The sequence below is a fragment of the Strongylocentrotus purpuratus genome, unplaced genomic scaffold, assembly GCF_000002235.5.
Source record: "Strongylocentrotus purpuratus isolate Spur 01 unplaced genomic scaffold, Spur_5.0 spur5_scaffold_6, whole genome shotgun sequence".
Classification (NCBI taxonomy): Eukaryota; Metazoa; Echinodermata; class Echinoidea; order Camarodonta; family Strongylocentrotidae; genus Strongylocentrotus; species Strongylocentrotus purpuratus.
The window spans coordinates 54,091,936-54,112,616 of NW_022145612.1; the positions used below are offsets into that span (position 1 = coordinate 54,091,936).

General features: G+C 36.1%; 1 protein-coding gene across 1 annotated transcript in view; it reads right to left on the minus strand.

The window, feature by feature from the left end:
• Nucleotides 1–20,681, minus strand: part of LOC582202 (potassium voltage-gated channel protein Shal) — a 47,224-nt gene that overhangs the window by 7,396 nt on the left and 19,147 nt on the right. Inside the window, exon 2 of the mRNA XM_031000454.1 lies at nucleotides 12,957–13,119. Coding sequence (XP_030856314.1) covers nucleotides 12,957–13,119 — 163 coding nt within the window. The remainder of the gene's footprint in view (nucleotides 1–12,956; nucleotides 13,120–20,681) is intronic.

Below are 20,681 nucleotides of genomic sequence, written 5' to 3' on the forward strand. Positions count from 1 at the left end.
TGAGAAAAAAAGTTCAATCAAATTTTAGAATGCTTATAGCTTTCATGTTATACCAATTTCGATATGAACGTTGATATATATAAAGATACTATTGAACATTTTCAAGTGAAACTGTAAGTGACTGAATAACCTAACAGGTTATTTATGCCAGAGCAATGTATATTTATTCAATCATCGTTTTTTTTTTTATATTTTCACAAGGTTGAGGGGTTGTGGAAGGGGTCTTGAACATTTCTTTGGCACCATTGATGGACTGAATGACAAAGTCCCCTAACTGTTGAATGGTAGGCCTACCATTAAAACTCTCAGGTTCTATATGTATTTCATGGAAGGGAGAATTAATGCCTAAACATGTAACAGAGTTGTATGCTCAGCACCTCAGATGGCCGGGCTGTGTGAAAGCAGGGAACGAACAAACGCAGATGGCCGTTAAATTGGCATGTTGATTCGTATGTCAGGTTACAAATCAGAGCAGTAAACATTTAATAGTCCCACCGAGCCTTACTGATGAACCCTCAACCAGGCTCGGGATCAAGTTACCCTATAGCGGCTGGCTATACTTAATCATCTGTACACTCTTATCAACATGAAATATGGCCGACATGAGCTCGTACAGGCTCATAGCACCTTTCACAAGCTTTCAATCAGCTAGTTGAGTTGATATGACTCGGTAAGTTGCTCAAAAGCTAAGTCGCATACAAAATTTGGCAATGCTCATGAGGAAATGCCCTATTTGAATGCCGTACATGTACTTTCAAATTCTAATAGCCAGTAGCCTATTGAATTAATTAGTCATTTGTCCAAAATATATTGCCAACTTCTTAAATAACTTCTACACACATACGATGATTGTATCAAGTTTATAGGTCTACTTGAGCATGGATTGATCAGAAACAATATCAAGAAAAGATAATCAATAATTATCTGAAATACAAGATAATGTATGGACATAAAGTTATCAAAGACCTTATAGAATTGCCTCCATTTTTAAGGATAGCATATATGCCAGGCATTTGTACCCCACGCTTGGCAGTTTTTCTGCTGTATTTTGTTTACTGTAGCTGGAATGAAAGAAACATGTTAAAAGTGATAATATATGTGGTACCAAATGATAGAAATGTTTTGCTCAATAATATTAGTAATTCTGTTCTAATTCAAATAAACAGAGATTTGAAAATAAGTGCAAAATACAGTCATCACAGTACACAAAAAGTAATGTTAGCTTCCGGCTCCAAAAAATAATATCCACAACATCTATATTTCACTTTGCCACTTGTGAATGTCCAATCAGAGCGAACCCAGCGAAACATACCCAGGGCATGTAGGCAATCTGTGTGATTGGCAATGCATACGGTATGAGGTTGTACAACCACAATGCCTAGCGCGCTCTAGATTGAAACTCTAGATAACTCACGATATATTTTAATTAAATTTCACTTTGTGAAACACCAAGCAAAGAGCACCCCTGGTGGGTAAATAGAAAGTCCGTTCTTGAAATAAGCCCCTATACCCCTGGGAAACAAAAGGAAGACTCATGCCTACTCTTAATGTAGACTTATTGGGAATCTTAATGATGAAATGATGCCAGACAACAACAACAACAACAACAAATGAGAGAGAGAGAGAGAGATGTGGGTCGTGTTTTAACAATGTACATGTACACAGTATGCCTCTTAAATCACTCATTAATACCTACATGTACTTAATTCAATACATTTATCTCAATCGTGATAATTTGAAATCATTTTTCGAATATATTATGGGAAAGAATTCATTTTTTGAATATATTATGGGAAAGAATTTCTTTTTTGAATATATTATAGGAAAGAATCGGCCACATAACATCATTTTCAGAAATTGGAATCTAGATTCGTGCATCTGTATCAATAAATAAAAGACTTCCAGCACAGAAATATTCACACACACAAAAAAAAATTGCAAATACATCCCTCCCCCCCCCCCCCCCCCCCCCCCCCCCAAAAAAAAAAAAAACCATAGCTATCAACATAGCTATCTATTTTGTTAATATAAAACTCCTGGGAATAGTTGAGTCACAAAAAAATTGTTTGTGTATTTCTTTCAGAATTACACCAACAATATTTTTTGATTCATCAAAGAGAGCTTAACAAACTTTAACATGATAAAATGGAGAAAAACAAAGATACAAGACATTGCGATTATAATGCCTCTAGCAAATAGGTTAATGTCTATAGCTCAATCTCAGATTACTCAGAGAGAGCAATATTTCTGCTAATTTGACATGATGTGCTTCATTAATGATCATCACTGATAATCAATCATCCAGAAATTATGCATGCATTCATGATTTGCACAATTGGCAAAAAATGAAATTCACCAAGAGGTAAAATGGAAGTGGGTCATGCTCATTATCAGTTATTAACCTTAATATCTTAAAGATGATATGATGAATTGTACACATCTTAACTTCTTTTCTATTTCAAGAATTATGACGTTATGAATTGTAAATCCTAATAGGTCCTTAAATGATATACTAATATTAATTTGCAAACTTCACTTACATTCCATGCAGAGTCAAAACTTTACACTGAATTTCATATTTTTTGTCTAAACAAACTTTATTGCTGTTAAAACCATTTGCAGAGTATGGAGCTCTTTATATCTAAGGCCATCCCCATGCACCACCATTGAAAAAATAGTTTGTTTATAACAGGTTTGACTACTCAACCAACCAATCCCTAGACACACATTTGTCTTATTTGCATATAGTTTTCAGGTGAAAATCTGAGGCATAACCTTTAAAGTGAACCAGAAATTATGGAAGAAATGATGCTACGCTCTTTAGCTGTCATTTTTCATCTTGTCCAATCATCCTGTCAATGTTGATTGCAATAATATGCATTGCATTTGCCTTTTAGATGCAAACCAGCACACTGTAGGCCAAGGTCTGTTTTCTACAGTACAACTGAGTACACTCAGCAGCCATCAAACATGCACAAAGAATTGATGACCCAATCGTTACTTTGGTATCAATGACCTATTTATAGGCAATTCTCTCAAATATTCATGCTGTTGTGCACAAGAATTAATCTTTCCTTCCTCCAGGCATGCAGCTACTGTACATCAGCATGCTGTGGTATTAGCTTCACACCATACAGAATGATGCATCCAAATGACATACCAGACAAGAATTATGTTGACAGTTACAAGAACCATTGAATCTTTCTGCTGAATGAGTGAACTCTTCAAAATTTGCAACAATGAATTTATTCTGTTTTGACAAGTTTCTTTGAATTCTTGTACTGGATGAGAAAGGATTGAATATGCTCACATTTGGAAGCTTATGGTTTATAGTCACTCTATTAGGCCAAATAAAAAAAAAACATCCTATAGCGTCCTGTTTTTTTCGAAAAATAGGAAGGAGGAGGCCCTTTTTTTTTTTTTTTCTTTCAAAATGGCCGCTCGGTACATTTTCACTGACAGTCAAGCTTTTTTTCAAGATGACCACTGACATTTTTTTATTTTATTTTTTAAAATCAGAAATGGATCTATTTTAGCAGAGTTTTTCATGTTTTTTTTCTGTAAAAAAAAAAAAAAAAAATTCCCCCCCCCCCCCAAAAAGGAAGCGGGCGGGGCGCTAAACATGTATATTTTTTTTAATGGCCTTATTCATATGAACACAAATACCAAAGTAGGAGAAATCCAACTATATACATCATTTTTGTTGACAACATGAATAGGGAATAACATTTATGTCCATAATTACTCTTTGGCAGAAACACTAAAGAAAACATTAACAGCTTTCAATTTGCTTAAAGATAAAGACCAGTTATGGTCATGCGATTGCATTGTGAAAGAAACATTGTGAAATCGATCAGAAAAGGTTGATCATCTAGCATAGATGTACTGCAAGGTTCTGGAAATTTGGCCCAGTCTTCATACAGTTACAAGCACTGTACACAGAAAGATGTATATGGGACTACGCACACATGCATTTTTATCTCTCACACACCAATAGATAAACTATTTTACCAAATATATCAATTAGTAGGGGGTTTCCTGGCAATTTTTTTATCATCATGTATTATTCAAAACATATTCTTTCACATGATTGGTAATAAGAGCTTCCATTTCATTTTTTGAAATTGGGACATTTCCAATACTGGTCTTTACCTTTAAATCTTTAATATCACCAGACTACTGTACATGTATACACACAGTAGGCCTTCACAGCAGAGTGGCCTTTTGCATAAATTTCATCATCAGAAACTACTAAATTTATATTTCTCCTCTATATCAACTACACCCATATATACTAAGTGCAGTGATGAGATGCAAATTTACATATTTCCTTTTACAGAAGTACCTTTGGGACATAATAGGACAAATCAAGCAAGCATTTTATTTCACTTGTAAACATTTCTTTGTGTTTGGGCATGCAGGCTTGCAAGCAACGTGAACATGAACAGTCAAATTCTAATTTGCTTTGAATTTGTAGATTGTGATGAAAAACTAACGAAAATTGAATGGGATACATGGCTGAACAGTATGTTTGAATGCTGCTGAAGGAAGAAAAAAAGTATTTGATATCCTGAAATGCCATTTCAATTGATATCAAATATCACTTTTCATACAAGAGAGAAAAAAAAGCTTATGCAGAAGGGTTGGTAGCTCTGAGCCTAACTCTGTTTCCTGACGTTTGATAGTGTATGATGATCGTCATAGGAAGCTGCGGTTTTTCAACATTTCTATCCTGGCTTACCGATCATGAACCACAACTCTTTTTCTCCCCCTTTCATATCTACCAGCTCTTTCCAAGGCTCTTTTTTTTGTACTAAAGATTACATGCAGACCGCGCCCACAGAAATACTTGTCTGGAACTCATTAATCAGGGTATTTGGATTGCCATGTGAGTGGGTTGAGGTTAGAAAAGGCCCCCGTAAAAAGTTGACATTATCAATCATGTTGAGACAGCAATCGTGTTGATCGAAGAAAGGCTTTTGACGAAGAACCAAATTATCCATCCCATCACATTCTCAGGAGAAATCTTCGACTGAATACACTAGAGCAAAAAGAAATCTTTTATGTTGAGTGTGTTCGAGACATCACTATCTCATTTTCATGATTTGCTTGCATTGGATATTACAGCTTGTCTACAAACAAAACAATCATGATGGAATCAAATACACCTACTGTACATCAACTGATATGTCCCTGTCATCTTTGAATACCTTAACTTTGATTGCAAAAAACAAAAGACAGGATAACTATGCCCTTGCACAGGACTGCCAGCACTACATATTTTTCTCAGGATGAAAACAAAAGAACCATAGTCATGCAGAACCAATGCAAATATTATTGCCATCACCAAAATATTATTTTTAGCATGTTTTGTTAATACCTCCAGGGTCTCTACAAATAAATAAATAATAAGGCGCAAACCTGATGTGGCTGAAAACTGAGAGGGACGTCTCATCTAACAATGCACTTTAGCCTTTGTCTGAAGACACAGATCTGATCTGATTTTGATTATTGTAGCCTACTCATTGTCCGGATGCATTTACAGTAATCAACACCACCATCTAAATGGATTTGGCTCTCTATTTGCAAATCAGTCTAATGGTGTCAGTAATAAACTTACTGGCTGGGCTACATCTCCAACCACCGTACTGATAGCCATTTTAACCATCATGACCTTTCGCGAGGAAGGTTGTTCGTCGTCGGTGCAAGGATACTGCTGGTTGTGGCTGTGTTGTTATGTCTAAATGCCTCTAAACATCTGTGTCTACCATCTCCCATTTTGTGATGTTTTTCCTTTGTCTATACCGCACATGTAGTTTGCCTTTCTTTCCCTTTCTCTCATCACAGTGTATATTTATTATGTGGAGTGGGACAACATTAATCTAGTGCTTTCCAATATTGATATGTACATGTGAATCACTTAGGACCATGGCGATAGAACTTGCTTTTTAACCTCTGCAAGATTAGTTGAGAGAACCAGGCAGAAAGAATTTAATCCATTCTCTGTTCTACTGATATAAGTACTATGAAATATAAATGTCCACAAATATCAACAAATTGTATTTGCAAAATTTAGTCTGCAAATATGAAATGCAGCATATATTCATGAGAGTAAAATAATATAGGAAGTACATGTAATACTGTTCATGTAAACAAATTCCAGAAAATTGTATGGAGCAGTAAAGTGAAAGGGGTTTATAATTATTTTTTGAAGGTTTCAATATGTTGTAAAGTTCAGATAAAGCTGAGGAAAAGAATTCTATACAAAGTCAAACATACTTGACAAGCATGAGCCAATGTCATTTCACCATAGATTATTCAGTTTAGCCTTTGGTTGCTTGACTTTTGATTATCATCTGCTCTATTAATATGATACTGTTACATGAAAATGAAAATATTAATAACCCTTTGAGATCTAATAACTGTGAGATATAGAAGGGTACTGGAGTAATACATCTAAACAGATCCTTGAAATATATCAATAGGATCGAATATTTAAGCATGGGTACATAAGCAAACAATTTGAACGCCATAAATTACCTTTGAATATATAATAAAACCTTGATGATTAGAGTTGTGTGGAAGCTGGTATTAACAACCGCATGCATTATGCGATCAATAGCATACAGCACGCTACATTGGCTTCACTCTCAGCAAAGGAAATTGCGAGACCAACACGATTTCTTTGGTATCAAAAACCCTTTCTAATATTCCTTTTTGAGAGAATTTTGAAAAGAAATCTACTAATGACTTCAATTTTAATATCAAATGAATGCAATGCAAATAAATGTCAAAAGCATTAATTTTCATAAAAAAGAGACCAGATAAATGAGTACAGCTTACATGTAGTAATTACGCTAGATTAACAGTGGTGCAGTAATTTAGCTTTCCTCCTCCGAAAACTTCTTGTATACTACAATTAAATTTAAATTCACCCTTCATTTACAATACAGCTACAGCTAAATGTCACAGATAAAACCATAATTTTCATGTAGAATGTATAATATACTATGAATGGAATTTCTCTCAGAAAAGAGATTACTGTCAGTCAAAATATTTTTTTTGACTATTTAATTTCTTAAGATCAAGAAAGAAAGATGAGTATATTAAACATGTAGGCCTGCACTGGTAACTCATTTCAAAAGTCATGTATATATCTCGTTGTAGTAGAAAATATTTTAGATGCATTGATATGTACATCGTATTGGGAAATACAAAATTCATTATTCACTTAAAGTGTACCAATCACCTGAAACCTTTTTTTTGCAGAGCTAGAATGTATAAAATCAGCCTCAGAAAATTACCCCAGGGGTCTCAGTCAAATGTAAGCATGCAATGCCTGACCAAGAAAACGTGTGTAAAGGGATGTTTTTTAGATTGGACACGGTCCGCGCGGTGCTGCGTTAAGGGGTTAAAATAAGTCTGTTTTCAAGAAAAATTGTCAAAATTCTGCTGTACACAGTTAAATGGGTATTCTTCTAGATTCCGACTCTGAATTGAAAGCTGGTCAGGAAGCCGGTTGTCTATAACTTTCGGTTACGTCAGCTTGCTAATGTAAAAACACATGAACAAGCCCCTATATTTCACGTACCAGCACGTGACATGCTTGTTGACGACTAGGGTTTCAAAGAAAGAACTGATGGCTGTGCATTATATCCATTTGGAAGTGTATATGTACAGGTTGATGTTATTGCTTCTCTATTGAAATGATTTTTACATTGTGAATTTTACATCAGAAGCGCAATTTTATTCATTTTACACTGTCAACAACTTATACCCTTTTCTAACTGCACTGATTTTCATCGGATGCATCCGGACGCATCTGATGAAACGGCCAGTTAGAAAGCAACAGAGGAGAAAAAGCCGATTAAATAGCCAATGAAAAGAAGAGAAATAGGCGATTAAATTCAATCAGTATTTTCATTGGTGTGACTCCGATAGAAGCCAGTTAGAAAGCAGTATTATAATCCGTATCGTACTTCTAAAATGCTCAAGGGGTTACTATTTTACAATACTTGTTAAGGAGTACACTTTTGTGAAATACCCATTTTAGGTGTGAATTCAGGAAAAAAACAAGCGAAATCCTCATTTATGGTGTATTTTAGCTTCAGAAGAAATCCTTGTTTAGGGGATGTCTGGAAAACATGTGGTCTTGTATATGCAAATTTGTAAAAATTTGTTACCATCTAACTTTATATGTTTCTATTACCCTTGCCCAATATCATGAATTCCTACACCTCTTATTGTGTCAGCAAGATGTCACACATAAATCCCAAATGTGATTTCACAAGAGTTCTGATTAATTTTGTTGTATAAAGTGTTCATCTTGATGTAAACAGTGTCCTATTATATCTGACTTCAGAATTAATTGCCCCGTCTTGAATTTCATAAAGAAACACAAGCTTTTCTTTGTCAATTTTTTTTGTAGAAACCACATTAGATTGTGAGCTGTTAAATTCATCTGTAGCACTAAAAAGGTTAATGCAGGGTACATATATGTATAAACATGCAACTCTGCCCTTTGTATTCCCTTTCATTACCCCTTTTTCTACAATTGTTGATATGTTGTGTAACTTGTGTACATGCATTACATTTGCATTCTCTGTGTTGCATGATAGGAGTGCGTTTCCCACCTGAAGCTCTCCCCATATTCCAATGCCGAAGAGATTCTAAGCCACCATATGGTAGCTTTGTGACTACAGCCAAGCTACCCAGACGAGCTCTTGTTTCTGGGTGGTTTACCTCTATCTCTCTCAGTCTCTTTCTCTCTCTTTCTCCTTCGAGCAAGCCTGGATGGAGAAAATCTATCAATCCTACAAAACACATAGCAAAGATTTGATGAGAAATCACCGGCTAGAAACAATTACTATGATTTATTCTCTCACTCCATTTCCAAATGTTCACCACCATCTCTCTCCCTAACTCTTTCTCCTTGACTCCCTCTCTCTCTCTCTCTACATGTATATCTTGCTCTCCTCCCTCCCTTTACCTTCCCCCTTTACCTCCCCCCTTTTCTCTCTCCCCCCCCCCCCCCATCTCTCTTCTTAATCTCTCCCACTATCTCTATCTTCTTGCTCTATCTTTCTCTCTCTCTCTCTCCCTCTACCCCCTCCCTTTGTTTGTCTGTCTCTCTCTGTCTTTCTGTCTCTCTTTATCTTTCTCCCTCTCTCTCCCCCTCTCTCCTGGTGTCCTGTCTAATTGTCCCTCAACAGGCTCATGCAGTTGCCCAGCCCTGATGCCCCTTCCATACACCTGCCAAACTGTAGGGGGCCTCAAGAATTGGTTGGATTCCCGCGTGATCATACATGCACGTCTGGGGGGACCAGCTGCATAGCTACAGGCCAAAGACACTCTACGCTGCATTACGTTTTATTGCTGAATTCCATTACGAGAGTCATCCATGTACAGTGTGTATTTGTGTATGCAGAGTGTTGTTATATTGCAAGCATACCTGTGTATGAAACATATCTTGTGCAGGGACCTGACGTGTTGGAAGGAGGTTACAAATCTATTTTTATAGATGGAGAACAACAGGTTATTCATCTTAGCAGAAACTAATAGTCTTTCACAAGTCTTACAACAGCAGAAAAAGAGTAAAATTTGCCAAACTTTCCTGTATCACTGAGTTTTTCTTCATCCTTATGGTATCTGAATACCGGTAAATGAAATCTGCAGTAATTTTTTTTTAATTGTTTCATATCTTCAGTAGAAGGGAGTCAAACTGAAGAGATTAAAACACTATTTGAATCATGTAGAAATAAATTATAAAATAATTTTCTGACCAATATGCAAAGCACTACATGTGCTAATTTTTCATTTCTTAGCCTCGTCATCAAAACAATCATTGTAAGAACTTTATATTTAGAATTGCATATAAAGAATATCAATTAAATCCATATATAGGATGAGTATTCTACGGTCTAAGATGGGAGGAATTGACGAACTACCAACAGTATTCTTGGTAGGAAGGAGTTGGCAGTGTCTATATTACGTCACATTAAAACACATACAATGGGGGTGATAACACCACCATACAGCACCATAATCTCAGAGGAATTCCCATTTACACACATGACAACTCAACATCCACACATGCAACATTCAGAATACCAAAGGTCACCGCCTCATGGACGCTCCAACATGGGGAGGGAGGGTTCAATTATCAGATGCCTTGTGAAACCTTAACCCTTGTCTTATAAAGCGTCTTGATATCAACTGTAATTACAGGGCAGCTAATCCCAGCCAGTCTAAAGGAAGATGGTTAATGAGTACTAAATAAAGGTGACACTTTTTAATGGAATTGATGCTATAGCTGGAGTAATTAAAGATGGGAGAAGGGAAGTCATCGTCCCGTTAGGTGGCTCAGGGTTTGAGAGCTTGCCTGAGAGAGAATTTGCTTTTCTTGGGCAATTATGTCAGGCCCTTAAGACATTAGGCATGATTCATGGCCCTCAAAATATTTTTTTTTTAATATTAGGATGAGGAGAATAAGGTGGTAAAAGTCAACATGATAAAGTATCTCCTTGGCAATCTGAATGAGAAATTAATATGCTTCAAATGTCCAATCACATTTCAATTCCAAAACAAGGAATTGGATATGACACGTACTCTGCTAAGAGCTCCGCACATTGTAAAAGGGCAGTAACTCTTTGTAAAGTGATTAGTTAATGCCGTTCTGGCTCTAAACCGACTATGAATCAAATAAACTACAAACCCCATCTACATTTATGCATCATTGCATTTTATATGGTACTCAATGCCAAAACTAGCTAAATGAATTTGGTTTCTTAGGGGCACATCAGGAGGAGGATAATTAATGCGTACTACTATAAATTTGAAAGATGTCAGTTGGTCTAGTGATCTGCTCTCAAGTCTGCCTCAATAATGGCCCATGTTCAATCATGATTTGCATCTTTTACTTTGTGATGTTAAAGGTACTTTGTCTATCTAGACATAGCACTCCAAACCATCAAATAGTTAAAAAGAAAATTGTGTGCAACAACAAAGACATTTTGACTTGTTAATGCATTTTTAGCATACTCACATACTTTATAGAGTATTTTTTTCATCTTAGACAATAAGAGCATATTTTCCATGTGCCCTCTGTTTGCATTACCTGTGATAGTCAATGCATAGCCTGATAGCTTTCATTCCAATGAATGAAAGCTATAGGGTCATCAGAGCAAATATAGAATCAGCAGTGATCGATTTAATCAATAATCTGATATATTCAGTTTGGTCTATTTCAAACAATTTTAGGTCAAGGTATTATACACAACTATGATCATGTGAGCAGTGCAAATAACGAGTACACTCATAAACGCTAGCAATCCGTGTGATCGATGTGATTGTGTACTTTATGTTATCAATGACTGAACTGTCTACAAAGTGAGTTAGAGAACAAGGCTTGTGTACACAAATGTGCCACTCAAAGCTATGATATGCACGTGCCTTCATAAACTACAAAGGCCTTTACACTTTTATACGTCAGTCACACTAAGAGACCAGCACGAGACTGACAACATTACCGGTACGTCAAGGGCCAAGAATTGGTCGGTTTGGCATCAGTTTAAAGATAGTTTAACAGTGTGACTGAGGTTTTACCTCATTAGGAAACTGACTGGAATTACACCCACATTCTGGCCAACGCTCGATCACATTTATGTAAGCACTTGATCACAAACTCAAACACATAGTCCCACGCAAAGCAAATACAATGGCTGCAAGTTACTTGTACCATTGGCAGGCAGGAAGATTTTTCCACCAGTAATTTGAAGATGATCCCTTAAGCATAACGTTCATATCCATGTCAGTTTAAATAAACAGGGGAAGGAGAGTAATACATAGATATGGACATACACACTCTCTCCTTTTCTCACTGTCACTCAAACCTCCCCCTTGTGCTAAGAACCTGCAGACATACATCCACTCACATAGATCTACCCTGCCTGGCATACACACATTGGAACACAGCTAGGCATATAACGGAATAAACAACCTTTCTTTTCTTCTGTGATACTTAGCTGGAATGATATTATGTCAGATGGTGCACATCATCCAAACTCGTCCCTTTGAGAGATCACAGAATATAGGCCTATCAATATTGAATCTTGTATCAATACAATGTTCCCTAGTCAACAAGAGTTTGATTTAACATAGTAATAAAAGGAATCAGGAGGGAAAGTAACAAAGAGGAGGAGATATTTAGGTGATAGATCAATGCACAATTCTGAAATTGTTAAGACCATTAAAAAATCTGGTCAACTGCAATTGAGCAGAGTGGTACGTTATAATAATAACAACAATAAGAAGAATAACAATATTGGATATTTATATAGCGCACATATCTGCCACACAAGGTGCTTAAAGTGCTCCACTATTACCCAATATTACTGGTACTAATTTAATACCTGGATGGAGCATGGCAAATGTACATTAACATATTGCCAAAAAGACATTAGTGCCACAGCGGGACTCCACAGCGAAACGGCTGATCTACAATCCGATGACGTATACACCAGACCACAACACCTTTACATTATTGCATATTAAATTAGTAAAGGAGTTGAGCTGCCATAATGTTCTAAGATGATACGTCTGCGTATTCAGCCCCTGGTTTTTTATTAAAATAATTATTCTGTGTTTTTCTGTAGAATGTAAATTTTCCCTTTTTCAAAGAAACTACCTTTCACAATTTGTCTTAATCAGACACAAGCACATTTCACACTTTATTTCCTTTTCAATTGTGATTCCTGCTATCAAAGCAGGCATTCATGATGTATCTAGGCAGCCAAAAGCTCTGCAGATCATGTGCAAGTTGTATTGATTTTTTCCCTGGGCCTTCAAACAGGGGAGGAGGGCTACAAGACTTTCAGCCTGTGCTGGATATTCTTCTAATTCATCACCATGACATATTATTAGATGAACATATAAATAGTTGTCTTGGAATAACTTACTCTTTGGGCTTTCCTTTTATCTGCTCTTTGACTCTGATGGTAGATTCGGCTAAAATTGGAGACGATAACAGGAACTGGCAACGCTATTACAAGAACCCCGGACAGTGCGCAAACTCCACCTACAATTTTACCTATGATGGACTGCGGCACGATGTCACCATATCTGCATGGAAAAAAGAAAGAAAAAGAGAACTTGATTAATTCATTAATTGGAGATAATGGTGCAAATCTTGACTCAGCCAACACTAAATAATAGTTAAACATGGCACATGTGCATTTGAACTAAAATGCAGGGTCAATATTTTTACAATAGACCTTTTTGCTAATTTATTTCATTGTTTGAATGTTTTTCTTGAGAACCCTTGAAGATGAGCTATGTGTATTCAATTCACCTGTGTTGTAAAAAGTACATGTATGGATAGAATAAAACTTGCAGACATGAAATGTTTTGGAAGCATTCAATGTATCAACAGCTCGTTATTATTAAAGCTCGTGTTGTTAAAGCAGCATGTGTTTGATTGACTTCTTTTGGAAGTCTACCCTTCATTGTATGTTATTTGTGCACAAAACTTTTTCTGACAAAGTTTATAGTGAAAGCACTTGCAGGATGTTTTGCTTGATAAAAACATTGACCTGGGGTGTAGAAAAGTGTACATGTAGACCCTGACAGAAAAGATAATTCATAACTTCATAAGACTTGCATTTTTCCATAACCATTTCATTATCTATGAATATCTAGCCCTGCACATTAGCAATTTTTTTCAGGGAGAGAGGGGTTGTTCTAGTCAGGACATTTTTCTTTGGGAGAGCTCTGTTCACTTTAATTTCCTCCATTGTAGCATGCAAGGGCCTCATGGTATTACTCGTTGGTCTCTTGTAAATGCCAATGCCATTATCTGGGCAATTTACCATGCTCAATTTGAGCAGGGTAATATCAACTATATTGATGGATATATAGCCCCATGATGTTGAATCTGTTTGAGAAACTTAGAGAATAATGTGCAATTGGCATCGTCCAAGAGATCATAAACATTCTATTTTCAGCCAAGCATTCAAACACAGTGCTCCATGTCATTTCTAAGATGAGTTTTTTTTTAGATCATCTTTTTAAAGTTTCAATGAAAGACTGTCATAGTTATGTTACTAAAGAAGATACCTCTTGTTTGTGAAAAAAATTACTTTTTTTCCATTATACATCTTAATGTTGATAGTGCTAATAAAACGTTTTGAAGTATACTATAACACTAAGGGGAAGAGGGAGGGGGATTCAAGCTTGTCTACAAAGAGTAAAGTCTATGGCCTGAGGCCTCAAATGTTGATAGCCATTTGTTTTTGTTTTTTTTGGCTCAAGCAAATTTTGTTCAATTGTACCAACTTTTTAATGCAAACTTTATACTGAGTAGTCAATCAAACAGCAGGGGATGAGACAAGTCATGAAAAGCATGCTACCATGATTGTTTGATGACATTATGTATCCCTTTTTATTGCACATCCTGTTTTCTTAACATTCTTTTGTAATACTTGTTTTTATTCAATTGCACAACAGGTGACATGAAAGAAAGGTTTATTTTGAGTGAAACTGTGAAGGTCGACTGATGAATTAACCCTGTGTCCACACGCAAAAAATTCACCGTATACACCTGTAGCTATCCTGAAACAGTATAGCTATACCGTTTCGGGATAGCCATACAATGAAATTATGTGTATACGCTTACCAACGATACGTCGTATAAAGAAACGTCGTATAATGAAACGCGGGTCTGGGCATCATTTCAAACTAGACCTCGATAAAGAATCACAGAATGTTTGGTGTGTGGACGTATGGGCTTAACCTGACCGTCCACGAAAGGAGACCTGGGCCCGTCTTACAAAGAGTTGATATTGATCCGAATCAATATCAAGTCCTTCAATCAATCACAAGTCTGTAGTCTCCCATCTCTTATGTACATAGTTGTGATTGACATCAATCACAAATAAGTTGCGATTGATATCAACTCTTTGTAATACAAGGCCCTAACCTCTCATTTCCGCTTCTGTTTCATGACCGTGGCACAGCACAGTAGCAAACTGCGCACCCTTACACGTTTCGCTGTAGAGTTTCGGGATTACTTTTTCTTGTGTGTGGACGCCCTGTTCACTATACGATGATTCTTTATCAACGTTTATTGTGTGTGGACGCCCTGTTCACTATACGATGATTCTTAATGCAATGTTTCTTTATAGAGTTTCAGGATAATTTTATTTGTGTGTGGACACACTGCAAGTCTCTTGAAAGATGCATGTACAGTACATGTATATATGCTTCAATTAAGATTTTATAAGATTGATAATTGATATATAGACAAATTTCCCTAAAAATAACACACACCCACACACACACACATAAAATAATATTATGGAGGAATAACAATTCTTGCCATACTAGATAATTAACACAGTCTCAAACAGTATATTAAAATAAACAGCTATGCCATTTTACATTGAAATGAAATTCAAAAAATATGATCAACTTCGATCTACTGTAACTTGGGGAAGAAATGACTACGCAAATACTTAATTGCAATTCCTTCCCGCCAGTACACTTAAATTATCTATGTACATGTAAGAGGAGCGTTATCGTAACGTGAATTGTATTTATATGAGATGAGAGTTAGAGAATCATGTCTATCCATGCATGGGGGAGAGCACCTCATGCAGTGCATTTTCGTCAGCAGTTCTGCTCTGTTGCCTCAGTTTTCAATCCATATACTTGAGGATGATATTATTGGGTCTGGCAGCCTTAGCTGTCTTTTCTTTTGATGACTGAACCCCTCTTGTTGCCTATCCCGTTCCCCCTCCTTTTCCTATCATTTTCATTCATACTGATAATTGTGAGAATTTTGAAGTTTGAAGAAAGTACAAATCATTGCTACATGTAGAAAATTTGTATAATCTAAAAGGTTTGGTAATGCAATAATTGTATCATAAATAAATATTAAAAACAAACCTTAACCTACATGTAAATCCAAGAATAAACCATGATATTCTAAAGCATTACATTATTAGCCAATATCTCTCATTTTCAATTGATATGGTATAGTGAATATGTAATAAATATAGCTAGTAACTGTCAGCGAATTCAAGCATTTTGCCAAAACATTCTAAAGATGAATAAAAAGATCTCCCTAAACGTGTCCATCACGTGAAAGGAACATTTCATGTCAATACTATGTTTTGCAGACACAGATCTACTGCAAATAGTCACACAGGAGAATGCTCCAGGTCCTCAAACAGAAAAATGGCAAACATTTCCACACACAAAGGAGATACAGAATTACATGTACAACGGAAGTAATATTCATAATATTCTTTTGGAGATTCCACCTCCTAACAAATATAACATGCAAACATAATTTTGAATATATCTTATCTTTTCTCATATCAAATATGTAAAGCTATTTGCTACTGAAGCAGTGTATAATGAAGAACTACAAAATATCAGTTACTTAATTGTTTTAAGTAGCATACATTTTCTCTCTATCCCCCTTCTCCTCTCTCTCTCATTATCCTTCTAGCTCTGTTTCCCTGCCTTGACTATCTCTGAGGGGTGTCCCAACACATCTCTTCTGCCATCCCCCATCTATGTGCCTCTTGCCCCAGGTGATGAATATGACGCTAAGTGACACCACTCTATTGAGCAATATGATATGAGTATATAGCAGGCATAGGCATGATTGGGTAGGTGGCTGAGAAATGACTTACGGGAAAAGAGGAAATTAAATGTCAATTTCCACGCTTCTACATCACAGTGTTTTTAGGAGCTGTTTCTTTGAGAATGTCTTGAGCAGTAAATCGATTTGAGAATTGTTATGTAAGCAAAGTAGCAGAGATAGGAAGACTGAAGGTTCTCAGATTCAATATCACATTTCGATATTTTGGTTAAGTCAAAAAATCTGTATAATGTGTAAAGTCATAATCAAACATATAATAGAAGTAATTTAAAAAAAATAAAAATAAAATTATGTTCCAAGTATTTATTTCTTTTACTGATTTATTCATTCCTAAATTGTCTTTTTTCTGCATTACAGCTCAATAAATAATAAATAAATATGTAACAAATGAAATTGTTTCTGAACTGCAAACTCATAGACAAGGTTTTATAAATATTTGACAAACTAAAGCCCCCACCACACCAAACTACATGTAGTTCTCACTACGTTCTGGAAGCATCTTAGTCTTGGTCGGGGCAGAATGTGTAAAAAATGTCTATAATACGATCCTTGTTCGTTCATAAACAGTCCTCAATATGTTCATCTCGTCTGTATCCCGTCCAGTCAGTTCATATCAAGTTCAGATTGGGTAAATTTGCCATTTCCAGGCAGTCAAAGCCAGTCCGTAGTCAGTTTAAACCCATTATTAACTAGTTCTACCTCGTTCCCAGTACATGTACGTCCAAACCCATTCTAACTAGTTTGGCACTTTTTCTAACTAGTTTTTACCCCACCACCCAGTTCAGAGACAGTTCAACTCGTCCTCATCTCTTCTTAGTGCGTTCTCGTCCTGGCTATAAAAACCCAGCGCGTTCTCGCCATTTCTTATTCCCGTTTAACTTCAACGCTTCAAGCTTTTCAGATCAAGACATTCAAGTCAAGCCCCCATCACACCAAACTAGTTCTCACTACATTCTAGAAAATGTTGCCAAACAGGCTCCAACTGTGTTCGAACGGAGTGAACGTATTAGCAACTATTTACAATCTTTTTAAGAACTTAATGGACGGGTTTGGACTGGCTTGGACGGGAAGGGTGCTCTAGAACTTTGAGCCTGTACAAAATTGTCCCTGTCCTGCAATTAGGCGGAGTGACAACGTACTTAAAACAAGATGGACGTACTTCAAACAGATTTGCTGGAGATGAACGGAATTGCCGTACTTCGATCCTACTAGGAACGTGTTACAACGTGATGTGGTCGAGCATCAATTAGGAAAAACGCGCTGGGTTTTTATAGCACTCCAACCAGGATGGGAATGCACAGAACAAGATGAGGAGGTTGAACTGTCTCTGAACAGGGTGGTTGGGTTATAAACTAGTTAGAAGAAGTTCTGAACTAGTAAAAATGGTTTGGACTGCTTGAAAATGTCAAATTTACCCGATCTGAACTAGATATGAACTGACTGTGGACGGGTACAGACGAGTTGGATGTATTATGGACTGTTAATGAACAAACTAGGATAGTATAAGAGACATTAGTCCAGTCCGAGCCCGTCCATGAAGTCCTTAAACAGATCGTAAACAGTTGCTATTACATTCAACTCCATTGCAACATTTTTGAGAACGTAGTGAGAACTACATGTAGTTTGGTGTGATGGGGGCTTTTCCCATGGAATATAAGAGCATTTTTTTTATTTAAAAAAAAGAGATTTATCCAGTTAGAAAACTAACCCTAAAAAGCTGTTGCTCTATTGCAGCTTTCAAAGCTAGGTGATGCAAACCAATAAATGATTTAGTCTTACACCAATTACATTGTAAATGCAACAAAAAAATGTATATTCAGAAGTCCATGAATTTAATCTTGAAACAACGGTTATTACCTAACTCCTATTAAAGGTTTCAAGCTTTAACATTTTTCAAGAGCAAACATGTAGAACAATAACCACAAGAGAGAATAATTTTGTTTCCCAAAAGCATAGATAGATATCTGTTTATATTACTGAGCTATTACTATAGAAATACTCTCCATATGGACGAAAAATTCAATGTTTATATCCCTGTCAGTAAAGGTATACATTCATCATAACTTCAAGCCAAATATTGCGCAGTTTATTATACCCAGTGAATAAAATACACATTTAAGACCTTGTTAGCATTTCTACCTGTAGACTCCCATTGATTACCGTGAATAATAGAAAGCTGATTGGGTACAGTATAGTGACTCACACGCTACACATTCTTGTACTTAGTCAATTAAACCACCAAATACACACCCACAGTTTACCGATACACACACACAAATATACACTCACACCCACCACACACAATAACATGTCTGCGCTTTTGTTTGCCTGATCAATTTGAATAAGAATGGGAGTGAACGCGTTGATACTCTCTCCCATCCACACAACATTCCGGTACGCGATTCTATCTTCTTGCAAGGAAGAAAGAGAAAAAAATATCAATAATATTGATTAGACCTAGCTTGTGGTTCGGTGGCAATATACATTGTTTGTGTTCAAATGTGGACAACTTGGCCAGCCTCAATGACTGCTACAATGACTGCTACAAATTGCTGGCAGCGCATCAAGTGGGCATTTGGGTGTTCGTTATAATAATGCAACTGTACTACTGTCTATGGAATCACATGTGCATGTGTATAGACAGAGACACAAGCGCTTCATTTCATCTCGTATTGACCTTGCCGTATTCAATAACAAAGTACCCAAAGAAAACATGAGAAGTACCAGCTGAAAAGAGTCCACAATGGCTTATTATTTATCATAAAGAGTATGATATACAATATCATACTCTAACCAAGGTCACTATCCTTAACCATCAAGAAGTGACCCCAAAGTTTTAGGGTTCATACAGGTGTCGTACTTACCTACTGAAAAAGCCCTGTAGATGCAATTGATATATAAACAATGGAAGCATTGGCTTGATTAATTATCGTCTTCCTGCTGTGTTCTTTAATACAAACATGTATCAAAAAATAGATTCCCCCAGAAATAATGCCCCACTACAGCGTATCTTCATCAGAAAATCTCCAATAATATAAATGGATCTATTACACACGTAAAATGTCTCTTTAATTCTTAATATTGGAGTGATAACATAGTAAAGTATGTTATTCATAATTATATTGAAATGAAGAAAGTAATTCCTTTAATCAACCAGTGCTCTACAAAACCACTAATAAATTATTCTTGTGTCAACTGCATGAAAGTATGAAATAAATTGGACCTGAATATTCTGGGTAGTACTACACTTTCAAGGTTTAAAACGCTTTGTTGTAAATCTATTGTTGACAAGAATATAGTACATACTGGCCGAGTTACCTTTGTTTAGATTTGTTTACACGGCTGATAGATTCTTACCTTCAGCACTTCGTGGTCATGGTCATGTTTTGACTACGGAATGTTGAACTACAGTATATGGCTTCATCAGCATTTATAATTTTATATACAATTCTCCTTCTTCTCTTGTTCTTGTTGTTCTTCTTCTTCTTTTTCTTCTTTCCATCTACATGTAGCTGTGTGTGTGTGTGTGTGTGTGTGTACCTATGTGTCTTGATGATTGAATATTGGAATTATTATAAGATTTATTTTATGTACTGGGGTACGTATCATAAAATTTGCTCAAGGGGCCCTTTGAACAAGATTTTGCTTCTTTTGGGCTCCTAACCTATATTACTTTGTATATGATTATATTTTATGTAGGATTTTTAAATGGTTGAATAAATAAAATCAAACCAAATCAAATCAAATGAAATGAAATGCAATATCTTTGAAAAATACAATTCAATCTAGATAATACTTCTACACATGTACAGGGCAAGTGAAGATACTTAACAATGTCTTACAATATACAAACTCATCATGTAAAATATAAATTTGTGTACATATGGAGACTATGTAGGGACTATTTTCCCAATTTTGTAATTTCCTCTTATGCAAATACGTATCAAATATATAATTTGAAAAATCGAACTTTCTTGGTTTTCACGAAGCTCACATCTATTTATCATACCACAGA